This window comes from Ambystoma mexicanum, chromosome 3q (genome assembly GCF_040938575.1).
Source record: "Ambystoma mexicanum isolate Mex_15411 chromosome 3q, UKY_AmexF1_1, whole genome shotgun sequence".
Lineage (NCBI taxonomy): Eukaryota > Metazoa > Chordata > Amphibia > Caudata > Ambystomatidae > Ambystoma > Ambystoma mexicanum.
In genome coordinates, this window is record NC_090926.1 from 592,548,684 (window position 1) to 592,562,968 (window position 14,285).

The window sequence follows — 14,285 nt, forward strand, 5'->3', positions numbered from 1 at the left end:
CCAGCTCTAACAGACAGTAAATGCAGGTTGTCTGAAAAGCAAGTTTATTGGATGCTGTTGGCCGGAAGGGGTTAGTCAGCCTCATAAAGCTGAACACTAACAGTCCCTTCCACTGCTCAACAAAGTTGCACATTTTATATACGTTATAATTGCACATATTCTGTTGCAAAGTCATCCCTCAAAATCCCATTAGCTAACCCTGTAAATGGAAATCTAATCCCCCATGTTCTCAAACCCCATTGGACACATTCACAAAACACAATCCCCTTCCCCACTTGCTTTCTTTCCATAATCAGTCATGATATTTTACACATCTCCCTATTATCTAAAAACAGTTCAATATATGACTTGTCCCATTTGCTAGGAAACCTTTAACCCAGTACGTGATGCGTGTGACTTTTACAAGAAAACTTCAAACAAGAGGAGGGAGAGAAACAAACAACCATGTTTTTGATCAAGCAATAAACATCTTATTGTCATAGGCGCACTGGCGCCCCATGTTTATTCCTTCTGCATTCCTTTCATTACTTGTTTGCGACTCCTGTCTCTAATCATACACATCCTGCTTATCTTCCTGAGAGTCCAAACGAAACCCATAAAACACTGACAAACTCTGCCCTCCAGCACCCCTTCCTTGTGTTTTATTAACGAACCCCAATTTGACTCACCATTTGGCCAAACTTAACAATACGCTGTGCTCCCAGGAAGATATGTTCCCTATATCCACAAACCCATAGAGTCGTAAACCCATGACGCTGTGGCACTTCTTTTAATCTTCGCCTCAAGTTACCATTTGATGCTATCTCCAGCTGCCCAAATGTGGTTTGCTTCATTCCTCCTTTCTTGACCTGGTCATTCAACCTTCCAGGCTATGCAAAAGTAACCTCCGCAAACCAAACTCTCTGTGGCCAAGACGAACCCCAGCAATGGGGGAACAGTGATCTATTTCCATGCACTCGCAACAAACTCCATATTCCCCAAATATCCCAGAACATGTCTCCCATCTAAACCAGCATTGAATCCCACATGTACATTGTTCAGGACTACTGCATCCCTCACAGTGGCTTTCCCCTTGCAGACTTCTCTTTCTCACATGCATAACGCTCCTCGCTTCCCACTGTAAGCACTACATGTTGTACATTGCACAATTACATTGTGTCCTCATGACTTCTATTAATGTTGCTACATGATGCAAATCTAAAATGTATCCAAACTAAACACAAAATAACACTTATAGTAACATTTATCCAAATCCATTTTCCTACCCCAAACACATGTTTAATTTCAACACAGTGTCAACATCGCACATCTAACCTAGCACACAATTGTTCTAATATGACGTGCCAATGTGAACCTCTTCCCTGCATTGGGACATTGAATGTACATCCCATCACAACCCATGTTATGCTAAAACGTTCAAACTGTAACTCTGTCCACTGAAAGTAATAAAAATACTTTAACCTTCTCTTTGAACCATCTGTGACAATACCCTGCAAATCTAGTTTCCACATGAGAGGAACATTATTACTTTTTTCCATTCTATGTGACCAATTGTGCTTTAAATGTCAACTAGATATGTCCTAATTCTCTATTTTGGATCAGCAAGTAGTAGAGCAGTGCCTTTTCCAAAATACTAGTTCCTCTAACTCACTTCTTCTATGCCTTCTGTTCTTGTCCCTAAGTTCTCCTACTCACTCGTTCCTACTCTGCTCTCCCTTTTCCTTCCCTCCTCCTTCTCCCTCCTCCTTCTCAGTCGTTACTCCCTCGCTCTGTCCTTTCCGATGGTGTCATAAACACCTAACTACTCTTCTACACACGCTACTCTCCCTTCCTCTCTCCACAATCCTCCTCCTTCTCCTCTCTCCTTTCCTTTCATTTTCATTCACCTATTACACTTTCTTATACACCCTTCTTCCTCTCACTCACCTATGCTACTCTCTCTCCCTCTAACCCACGCTCACATTTATGCACTCTTGTACACAGGTAACACTCCCTCTCACAACCATCACTTCACCTGCAACAATCTCCTCCACAGTCTTCCCAAAGCGCTGCTGTGCTGTCCTTTCTCCTCCAGATCATTTTGGCCCACCTCTGCTCCACCTTACCTAATCTGGGCAACCCACACTCCTGCTGTCTACTGCGGGGTGTTCATACCCCTCACTTCTTGTGATCTTTGTTCCCTCTTCGGCTCATTTGTTCACCTATTTTTTAGGGCCAATCTGATTGTGTCCCCCCTGGTTGGTGCTACAGTGACAGGAAGTTTCAAAATCCCTGCTTAACTCATGCCCTTTTCATTCATAGCGTTTGCGTTGGTCTCTTCGCCGTCGGTTTCAGTGATTGGGTCGCCATTGCAGAGATGGTTTGAGTGTCTTTTCACTGTGGCAATATTTTGTGAGGCTTCTGTTGCTGGTTCTGTATCCTTTACGAATTCGCTGAGTCCTTCTCTCGCAGCGTGGCAACTTCTGGAGCCCTGAAATGAAAGAGACGGAACTCTTGCCAGCACCAGATATTTCAGGCCTTGTGTCATAGTGTCTGTCTTGGAGCGCGAAATAAATAAACAAAATCAGAATCTAGATAGGCAGCTCTAACATGAACTCCACACAATGTTTAGTTTCATCAATATTTTGCAGTAGTGATCATCTTCGCCTGGATAGAGATGAGTCTGTCTTGGAGCGCAATATAAATAAACAAAATCAAAAACAAAAAAATAGTGGTACCCAACCTTTGTAACAAGGCACATACAAGGAGACAGACACCCGGGACTTGAGTCTTTTCTCCCCTGAACATTTCCGACATGGCCCACACCCCTACCCACACCCCCACCCCTAGCCCCCTACTCACCTTGCTGCCGACTCGGTGTCTCTGTGATGCCTGCTCCCTTTCACTTCCGTGATCGGGAACCAGCGCCTTTCTTTTATTTTCAGGACAGCTGCGGGGCCCCCCAGTACCGAATGTGTGATTTTGTCAAACTTTTCGGCCTTTCGCAAATTTTCCAACGTCCAAAATTCGGCTAAATCACACATTCTGGCTTTTCAACTCGGTCATTTTGGCCAATTCCTCTTTCGAGGATCTGTGGGAATATCAATTATAAAAGGATTGAACAGGGAGAAGCCGATCACAAAGCGATCAAACTGGGGATCGTGGCTGATCATTCTTCTTGAGTTTCTACATGAAACATGCTTTCTGCCAAGTCACTTTCATTCGGTTTCAGTTAACCGTTTGACACACACAAAGCAGCAACACATTTAAATTTGTGCAAATTCTAAAATTGTGCTAAGTATTTGCACACACGTTTTATGTCACTTGAATCGTCATTCAAGTCCAGTTGAACCGGCTTGACTCTACTCTAGTGAGGATTCATTTAAATGATTTAAACAGTGTGTGCAAATTGTGAAATTGTGCTTTTACTAAAACTAACTTGTCATCAAGTTTGGTAGGTGGCACAGATATTGAGGCTGGTCATCATGTGTATGCGACTGTATGCCATACTTGGTTGTCGACTTTGGCAACATATAAGGAGAATACTTTCGTTTTTTTTATTGATTATATATAAATCCATAGCTTCTCATATCCAGCACTCTAAGCAGCTAATGATGTAAGTGCTCTAGTTGTATTCCAAACTGTTCATGTCAAAGTTTCTGCTAGAGTCGAAATTGACAGAGCAGCGTTTTGCAATTCCTTTCAAAAGTCAGAGCTGTAGTTTTTGGGGCTTTCAGCAGGTTTACAGTCTTTGGAAGTACAATGATTGTGCCTTCCTTGCAGGATTTAGTGACGTGTTACAGTTGCATGCATGCATTGCGTATGTTTACTAGGGATCCAGTAGCTGTATACAGGAACGTCTTAATGATCAAGTTGATTATTCCATCGCCTCATGGTGCTTTACTGTTTGTCATTTTCTTTGCAATCAGCAGCACCTCTCCCCGTGCGTTTCTCAAAACTGTTTACCTCAGTCGTTATGAAAGATTTTCTTTTTGCAATTTTCCCTCCATAGTTTCCTATGGAACCCCATTCTCTTTGCTGTTTTCTATCCTGCCCTGACCTTTTGAATGAAATTTGAGCCTTTAGCTTCACTTCTCTTGCCCTTTGCTCATATGTTATTGCAAAACGTATTAGTCCTTTAGACTATCAGTGCTGGGAATCTTTGTTTCCCCTTTGAATTCTTGTATTTTTTTTTTTCTTCAATTAATCTTTTTATTTGTTTTTATCAGAAACATACATTCTCGAGTGCATTCATTTATTTCTTACGCAGATTGTTTTCGAGATACTCGTAATAACCATAACATAACTAAAACATAACCGGGTGAGGTTCTGGGGGTAAGGGAGGGCACCCGGGGAAGAGTCATCAGGAGTGCTGTAGTCCTTGGGGGGAACTGCTGTGGGTACTTGTCTTCCGCGTGTGGGTTTTTGCTGGATTTTGGCTGATACTGGGTACTTCTGATGATTCGTCTAGCTCTCAACTGCTCCTGTGCCCGGGTTAACATCACTCGGGGGGGGGGGTGAGTTTGGTGTGGGTCACGGGACCGGTTTTGGGATTGCGTTAGTCATATTTATCTATCCAGCGAAGGAGCCATACCTGGGAATCGTTCCGCATAGTCTAGAAAGGGGGCCCAAATGTCGAAGAACTTCTTTCTGTTCCCCAGGCGGATTGCAGTTATTTTTTCCACTACTGCGATGTCCCAGCATATGGATGTTGCCATAGCCTTGCCATAGCTATCTTTGCCGCTGTGAGTAGTTGTGAGCATAGGTTTCACAGGTTGCCGGACAGTGGAAATTGGCCCTCCCCCTTGCTGCCCAGTAGGACTATTCCCGGGTCCCATGGAATCTTTAGGCCTGTGATCTGTTTGATAAGGTCCAGAATCTCCTTCCAATATTTAATGGCCGCTGGGCATGTCCAAAGCAAATGAAATAGCGTGCCTGTGACTGTGCATCCCCTCCAGCATTGCGGGGAGATCGCTGGGTTGCTTTTGTTCAGGGTCTCTGGGGTTAAATACCATCTATAGCAAGTTTTAATTGCCCCTTCCTTGTTGGTGACACATTTCGAGCTCTTCTGTGTTCTGGTCCAGATGTGTCCCCATTCTTCCATTTCAATTGTCCTGCCGATGTCCCTTTCCCATTTTTCCATGTAAGCCTCCTTTTTGTCGGGGTCCGCTCTGTCTAGTAGTCTATATAGGGCTGATGTTTTCCCTCTGGGGGAGGCGTTGCGAGCGTTTGTTCCAGCGCCATTAGTTCTCTGCAGCCCTGAGATCGCATGGGCTGGTGTGAGAGCCAGTGTCAGATCTGTGTGTAACGGAATCTTTCTGTTTCCCGCACCCCGAATTTTGCCTTGCATTCTTCGAAAGTAAGTGGGGCTCCCTCCGCGTAGAAGTCTCCCACGTGTTTCAGCCCTCCCGTTTTCCAGTGCTCGAAGTCATTGGGCGTTCTGCTGGGGGTGAAGTCCGGGTTGTCCCAGATTGGGGATAAGGGGGCCTGTTGTGCTGCTTCGGTTCCACCGCCTGGCCGCCTTCCTCCAGCTCTCCACTGTGTTCTTGGTTGCGGTTAATGGCCCCTCTTTGGAGGGGTCAATGGATCTGATATGTGCGGGAGCGCTTCTGGGGGGCTTCAGGACCAGTCCTCTTCTAATTTCACCCAACAAGGCTTGTTGGTGGTTAGTTTCCAGCTAAAGGCTGGCAAGAGTTGGGCAGCAAGGCAGTATCTCTCTATTTCTGGGGCCCCCAGGCCTCCCGATACCTTACTCCTCATCACCACTCTTCTGGCTATTCGTGGCTTTTTTCCCTCCCAGACAAATTTCATTGTATTTATTTGGAGTTTGTGCAGGGCCTTCCTGGGGATCGAGATTGGGAGAGCTGGGCAGTGGTAGAGGAGTCTTGGTACCAGGTTCATTTTTACTGCTGTTATTCTACCCAGCCATGACACTTCTTGCTTTTGCCATCTTACTAAGTCCTCCTGGAGCTCCTTGAACAGTGGGGGGAAATTTAGCTTATACGCTTCCTCTATTTTCTTTGGGATCTTTACTCCCAGATTAGGTGAAGTGTGAGTTGGCCCATTGGATGGGGCGGATGGTGGCTAATGTTTCTGTTATGCTTCCTGGGATGTTGATTCCCATGGCCGTGGATTTCTCGAGGTTGATGGAGAATCCAGAGGCCGCTCCAAAATTGTCCAATTCATTCCAAAGCGCTTACAGGGACGATTCGGGCTTGGTCAGGGAAAGTAGGACATTGTCTGCGTACAAAGCTATCTTGTATGTTTCTCCCTTCACCTTTACGCCATTTATTATGGATTTTTGGCGAACTCTGCAGGCAAACGGCTCCATGGATAGCGCAAAAATTAGCAGGGATAGCGGGCAGCCCTGTCGCGTGCCTCTGGTGATATGGAATCTGGATGATTTGGTACCATTTATTCTTAGCTCTGTGGTTGGGTGCTGATAGTTGGCCAGGGTCCATTTCCGGAACTTTGGGCCGAAGCCTAAGTGTTTTAAGACTTCCTCTATGTATCCCCAGTCTAGCATGTCGAAAGCTTTGTTTGTGTCTAGCGACAGGACTGCCAATTGCTCGCTCGTCCTTCCTGCGGATTCGATAAAGTTTAGGGCGTGTCTGGTGTTGTCAAAGGTGCTTCGACCTGGAATGAATCCCGTCTGGTCTGGGTGGATCAGTTCTGGGAGGTATTTTGCCAGTCTGCTTAGAGAAGATCTTTGCGTCGTTGTTCAATAGTGTGATCAGTCTGTATGAGGAGCAGAGCTACGGGTTCCTCCTTGGTTTTAATATCAGAACCGCCAGGGACTCCTCCATTTAGGAGGTGACGGAGCCGGTGTCCAAGAAAGTGTTATATAGCGAGTCAGGGGGGCCAGGATATGAGAGAATCTTTTGTAAAATTGGGCGGTCAGACCATCTGGGCCAGGGGCTGTGTTTTTCAAGGATCGAATTGTTTCTGCTACTTCTTCCGCAGTGATCGGGAGTTCTAAGGCGTCGAGCTGCGGGTGCAGGGTGTCTCGTTTGACTGATTGCAAGTATTGGGCTTGTGCTTCCTTGCTCGTGTTAGGGCCGGACATGATCCCCTTGTGGTAGTTGGTAATGATTTCTAACTTCTCTGTTTCTGCGCAGCAGGGTCTGCCCTTCCGGTCCCGAAGTGTTAGTATCCTGTTCCGGGAATGCAATTTCTTCAACTTCTGGACCAGCAGGCGGTTGGCCCTGTTACTGTTTATGTAGTAGAATTGTTTTGTGTAGGCTAGCGCTCGGGCCGTCTGATCCGCCAGGTGCATTTCAAGTTTTGTCTTCGCTTTTTTAAGTTCTCTGCCTACTTTCCTGGACTGGCGAACTTTGTATTGCCCTTCTATTTTGCTCACTTCTTCCTCCAGCTTGGTGAGTTGGAGTTGATGCTTTCTCTTCTGTGCTGCTGTGCAGTTGATTGCTACGCCTCTGATGACCGGCTTCATTGCGTCCCAGACCATGGGTTCCGGGGTACCTTTATCTGAGTTCTCTGTAAAGTAGTTCGCCAGGGAGCCTTGTAGCTCGGTGCCCGATGCTATGTCTGTTAGGACATACTCTTGGAGTTTCCAGGCTTTCTGCGTAGGTGCTGGGAGGCCTTCAACTTGCAGCTTGGCTATAACTGGGGCGTGATCAGATATGACTCTGCGGCCAATTTGTATGTCTACAATGCAGGGGAAGAGTGCACTCGTCATTAGTAGGGGATCTATCCTTGAGTAGCCTCTGTGTACGTGCGAGTAAATTGAGTAATCTCGTTCTCCCTGGTGAGCCAGTCTCCAGGTGTCGACCGTGCCTGTCTCCCTCAGAAATTCAGCCGTTCCCAGTGCCCGGGAGAAGTCTTCCCTAGTGGGCGGAAGCGTCTTGTCCGTGTTAGGGTCTAGGGTGAGATTGAAGTCTCCTCCGATTAGGAGACGCCCTTCTGTAAAGGAGGTTATTGTGCGGATGATACTGCGGAGAAAGCGATCCTGCCCGGCGTTCGGGGCGTAAATTGCTGCTATGGTGATCGGGAGATCTACCAGGAGACCCTTGAGCAGCAGGTATCTCCCCATAGGGTCCCGTTTAACTGAGATTTGGGTTAGGGGCACCGCCCGACTGAGCAGTATGGATACTCCCCTTTTTTTCCGGCCCGAGGAGGCAAAGAATTTCCTGGGGTATTGTCGAAAGTTTATTCTTTCTTCATCTGGTTGCAGGAGATGCTTTTACTGGAGGCATGCAATGTCTGCTTCTAGGTGGCTCAGTCTCTGCTCCACAGATTTCCGTTTTCTAGGTGAGTTTAGCCCCTGCACATTCCACGTAATCATGGTTAATTCTTTAGTGGTCTCCATCTTTTGGGATGGTGTTGTGTTTTTCTTGGATTGCCCCAGCTGAAATACCTCCGATACGTTGGTTCCCCCGTGTGGTGTTAGGTTTTTAATTGTAGTCCCCCGGATCTGTGCTCCCCCCCCAACACTCCAAGTCTTTAAAGTCAGCTTTCTGCCAACGGGGCATCCGGCTGGGCCAACACATCCTTATAACTTGGAGGCAATTGTGCCTCAACTGTTGTTCGGTGAAACAGCGATTCTCTGATGTTCCAAGTCCATTGTCGGCAAGTCCCCGGGTGCCTGCCCTACACTATCTTGGAGAATATCCTTTGACGTGGGCTTCAGGGTTGTTTCTTACCTTTGGTCGTCAAACCTGGGTCAAGTATCCTGCCCCTGGGTTAGCCTTGGGTCTGGAAGAGAGGGGACAGCTTACCCATCTTCTGGTAAATTGTTGGTGAACTTCTAAATAGTTTGACACTATTTTGAAGCACCTCCACAAGTCCATTGCACTCCTTTAGAGAACCAATACCTGAGAGAAACCTTGTGTTGTTTGGGCACTAGGCTCCATACATCTTAAGGTTAAGTATACAGAATTTATCTTGTAACTGGTTCTCATCATTTGAACTGCATCTGCATTACTTACCTGTTTTTTTACATGGAAATGTATTTGATGATGTATAGTGGATGAACATACTGGTGAGTGTATATATTTGTATTGTAGAGTATTGTGTGATTATACTACCTGCTAATTTCATTTTTCATACAGTCTAATTGAATTATTGTGTTTTATCCTCTATGGACTCATTGAGGGCCCTTGACCACGCTCACACTCTCCTAAGATTATGCCATGACTGCTCGCCACACTACTTTGATCGGGTTTTGGCTAAACTCTCTAGAGATCCCTGTCCACCATAACTAGGGTGGGCGCCTAAAATCTGTTCACCAGTCCTGATTTTAGAAATCCATCTTAACCAGGGATTGTCAATCAGTTATTGCAGGATCATGCGTCAGGCAGAGTACCCAGGGATTGAGTGATCGAATGACCATGTTGTGGTTTTCTCCTTTGGTAGCATGTTTCCACAATCACTCTAGAACATAACAGATTCACATTCTGTTTCTTTCACTGTGAGTTTCTCTCCACAAGGTGTTGTAGAACATATGTAGTCCTTTGGTTGCTCAGGAAATTCCTCAGTTACTCTAAAACCGATTCTTCTTTCCCACTGGATCTTTTGAATATTCATTGGTTCTTCTTGGTTTATTTCGCCTGCAATGTTTGCTCACACTCTTAACTTCCCCCCTTTATTGTTCCTCTCTCATAGGTGTTTTAAAACATACATTGATCCACACTTTAGTAGTATCCTTCCCATTCAGTAGTACTGCTCAGGTTCTCTAGAGCGTTGTGTTTCTTTCTCGCTATCCAGTTATTCTATTCTCGCCTGGCAGTTCTCTCATTCTGGTATAGTAAAACATATTTGCAGTGTCATTCTTTCCATTTCTCTCCTGGCAGTTCATGCCCTCCCCGGTTTTGGACAGCATGTCGGATCAGATGGAGGTGGATGAGGACGACGACATGGACCTCTTAGCTGGGTATGACAGTTTCCGGGGCTATGGCAGCAGTCTTGTAAGTGACAGCAGCTCCTACATGATGGACTCCAGCGAGGATGACCTGGCACCAGAGGATGATACTGGGGACATGGCATCTTCTGTTCCAAAGACACCGCCAACCGGAACATATCGGAAATCTGGAGTCAATGGCTCAGAACCAGGTGAGAGTGTTTTTGGTCCAGCAGTGGAAAAGCATCTGACTCCATGTTTGAGCAGCACTTCTTTGCTTTTGTGATCAGAATGGACTCTCTCTTTAGCACATTGAGGAGGACCTAGCTCTTGTGCCTCATCTACTAAATCCACCACCAGATCACATTTCACACACTGAAGTTAATTTTTCTTTGTATCATTATTATTTGCAATTGCTTGTTTGTCGGTTAAACAGCTCAAAGCTGACTTAGCTATGCATTGTCAGACTGCAGTTTACTGGAATTCCATGCCCATCACGTACATGCCAGCATGCCTCCTTCCATTAAGGATATGCTAGTCCAGTGTGGGATTTTCTTTGCATTTGAGGATTTTTAGTTCTCGTTTGGCCCATTATAAATTCAGGACTACAAGTCCCAGAATGCAATATAAACAACAGATCTGGTCTAGCCTCTCCTAAAGTAATGGAATGGGGCATGTTGACATGAATGCATGTAACACTCCCAACCCCAATACATGACAGTGCTACATGGCATTACAAATGATAGGTTAGCATCAGACAGATGTAACGTAACCGTAACCGTATGTTTGTTCATGAGAACATCATTCTGTGTGGTCGCTTTGTGTGTGTGATGGTTAGTTGTCATTAATTTAATGAAGCAGACTTTCACTTGCCTGACACACATCCTGCTGTTTGTGAAATACTAGGCTATTTCTTGGCTGATCATACATTATAAAATGTGGGTCATGAAAACACTCTTGAAAGGAATGTCACTTGTTGTTTTAACTCTGTGACCCTATCGCTCAAAATGTAAGTGTAATCCTGTTTCAAATGCCTGTTTTTATGGTATTTACATTCTAGCATATCATTTCTTTATTACACGGCCTGCGGTAGCCGCCGTGTAGTTATGATAAAGTTGCTTAACCCATAAGAAGACCACTTTTTGGGCGGCTTATAACTTGGCTCCCCCTGGAGGATCCTCACCAAACTTTGCAAAAGAAGTATTTGGCCCGCTCTGAATTTGTTTGGCAAGTTTGGTGAGGTTTCGTACAGGGGGGGCAAAGTTATAGAGGGGGTCCCACATTTCTTTTTTTATTTTTTCCATAGACTGAATGGCCAAAAACTATGCGCACGGCTACAACCCAAACGGCTGGACGGATTTTAACCAAATTCGCGGCAGGAGCCGGGGCTTGGTTCCGAAAGAGTGCTTTTGTGTGTTTGGTGGAAATCCGACCAGTACATTTGTTGCAAAGAACTGAAATGTACGTCTCAAAAAATGTGTGATATCTGGCGGACCCATTTCCCTGTTTGCTCCGCGGACAAACATTTCATTGGCTTGGAGTACGCCGTGATGTCGGCAAACTTTGGACCCGGTGGTTGGCTGGAGAGAAGCGTGCTGTGCGTCAACGTTTTTGGGAGATGCTGTCATGGTGTATCGGAGGATAGTATTGTGGTGTGTGTGCCAAGCGCATTGTGTGCATGGCTAGGGCTCTTGACGTAACAGTATGCTCACTAAAATTAGTCATAGCTGGCTCTGCTCCGGCGTTCCATTACCCTGTTTGCTGCACGGTCAAACGTTTGATTGCACTGCAGTGTGCCGTGACATGATAAAGCCGGCATGTTTTATCCGATGACAATGCGGCAGCGAAAGGGCCGAAAAAAAAATCTTTACGGCATCTGGTGGTGGGAAGAAGGGATGGAAAGGGTGGGGGAGTGAGAAGTGGTTCATCTGAGATATCTCATTAGAAGAAGACGGTGGTGTGCCAGCAGTATCCGTGCATACTACGCCAATTCGTGGTTACCTCAACAGGCAACAGCCTTGTGTGGTGATTGCAGGCAGCCTTCATCATGGCAGGACGGCTCCAGCGGCAATCTCTTTCTGTGATGAGTGTTGGCAGGCTAAATTGCAGAAAGGGAGTGCATTCCACTTGACATGAACATTTAAACATGGCGTGTTCTATGGTGTGTTGTGTGTGGTAAGTCCGTAGCCCCTTCGATGCATGACTCGAGCCCTTGCACAGAAAAGTATGTCCACTGGTTGAATAGGTATGTCCACTGGTTGCAAGTAGGTTTGACATTGTTGCTTTGTGTGTGTGGTTTGGCTGCATTGCATACATTGTTGGTTCCATGGGTGTGGTGATTGTTAGAACATCCTACAGTTGTTGGTGTATGGGTGGAGATGCTGCAGTGAGCAGTCATGCAGTGTGTCCACTGGGTGCAGTGTTGGAATAGTGTCCATATAGAAGAAGGTACGATTGAACTGGTTCTTATATGTGCTTGGGTAGTCTGCATTGGGCAGAATACTAAGTGTTGTATTGCACTATGCTGTATTGGTTTTATGCACTTACTAGAGTGTTGGGAGCAGGAGCAATGTCGTGAAGATTTTGTGGTTTGGCTAGCAAGTAATACAATGCTTTGTGAATGGAAGTGGGTAACGGTGCCAAACACTGTGGTATTTTTGTGGATTATGGTAACTGGAATATGTTTGCATGCATCGCTGTATTATGGTGCAGCGTGTGTGTAGAAGTGCCGGTGCCTAGGTTGCCTTTGTGAATTCTGGTACATGGCTACATGTTCGCCTGCATGGCTCTGTTATGTTGTGGTGGGTGTGGGCAAGCCTTAGACTGTTGGGTGCATGGCCGAAGGCCATAGTCCATGCACCCAAGAGCCTAGGCCTTCCTCACAGCCACCACAACATAATGCAGGAATGCTTCGAAGGTGGGGACCTTTACACAATGGCTGTGGAGGACATTGTAGACTTGGTAGAACAGCAGAAGTGAGCTGCTGTGCGTGCATTAGCATATGATGTAGATCATTGCACCTGTTGCACATTAGGGAGCCACGTGTGACCATTTGCGTTTGGTATGGTTAGGCCCTTATAAGATCCTTGCTTTAGGAACTGCTATAAGATATTGCGTCATGAAAGGAAGTGCTCAGCTTCACACATGTAAAATATGGACAATGTACACAGCAACCTACATACCGTTCAGCACACCCAACGCAATGTTATGCAGCCATGCATGCAAATATGTGGCCACGGTGAAAGCTGGCAGGCTCAATTGCAGATGGGGAGTGCATTGAACATGCCATGAGCATTTAAACATAGGGTGTACTATGGCGTGTTGTATGTGCTGAGGGCCTAGCGCCTTGGATGCTTGGCTGGAGTGGAAAGGGAAGGAGGACTGTCCCTGCTTTACTGGGGCGCGGCCCTCGCCGTAGCTGGGAAAGCGTACGTGGCACATCCTGTCCCTTTAAGCATGGTGGCCATGGTAATGGAACTGTGGGTTTTAGCCAATCCGGTGTCGAGAGTGTGCCTCACAGGAAGGGCCGGTACTATTTTTCCCCATTAATCTGTGTATTGAGGGTGGCAGGCAGAGATGGAGAGACGCAGTGTACTAATAGTGGGTGATACCTTTGTGCAAGATCTGTACAGGTATGCCGCGCAAAGAGGCATGGCTGCTAATTTTGCGTTGGAAGGAGTGGAGGCTTTCTGGGGCACTGTCTGAGGGCCGTTTCAGCGGTATGGTTGATCTTTGCAGATGTGTGGCCTCTGTCGGTACTGTTGATGTTGTCGTGCTGCATTATGGAAGTCTACATTTGGGGTACCGTGTGAACGTTTGGTCCGTCCCCTAAAGAAGTTGATGGAAGAAGTGACGCAGATTTTTCCCACTGCCAAAGGGGTTTTATCCAGCATACCACCAAGAGGAACATGGGACCATGGCGGTGTAATTTGTCCCCAGCCAGAGGTTGGAAGGTGTTTCATTAACAGAAGCATGTGTCAATTTATGTCCACTGCTGGGATGTTCTGCACCGCCTATGACATCATTAATGAGCGAAATTTGCACTGGTTCTATGCAAATGGCATTTTTTTGACCAACATTGGCAATGCTGTTTTGTTTTACACTGTGCAAAATGTGTTCAAGACAATCCAGTAACAATGTAAGGAGACAAACAAGAGAGAAACTCTGATAAAGAGCAAAAACAAAAAAGGTTCTTTGTAAGCACGTAAAAAAGAAAACACCAAAAGAATACATCTTTTCCGAGGGACGAATAAAGACCCAATCCCCTAACCTGTTTCACACTTCTTCTCCCTCACCCCCTTCCTAGCACGATAACTCAGCAGATTCCGCAGTAATTTCAGGATTAAACGTGCCACATCCGGTGCGACTGGCGGGGGAGGTGGACTGGGGCCGAGATAAGAGGGTATTCAGGTAACCAGTGCAGAATCCGTTTCAGCCAGGAAGTCCACAA

The 14,285-nt window shown here is 46.1% G+C and overlaps 1 protein-coding gene across 2 annotated transcripts in view; it reads left to right on the top strand.

The window, feature by feature from the left end:
- L3MBTL2 (L3MBTL histone methyl-lysine binding protein 2) overlaps positions 1–14,285 on the top strand; it is a 1,258,415-nt gene that overhangs the window by 33,210 nt on the left and 1,210,920 nt on the right. For both annotated transcript variants that reach the window (XM_069654433.1, XM_069654434.1), the window contains exon 2: positions 9,789–10,047. In XM_069654433.1, the coding sequence (XP_069510534.1) occupies positions 9,789–10,047 (259 nt within the window). The remainder of the gene's footprint in view (positions 1–9,788; positions 10,048–14,285) is intronic.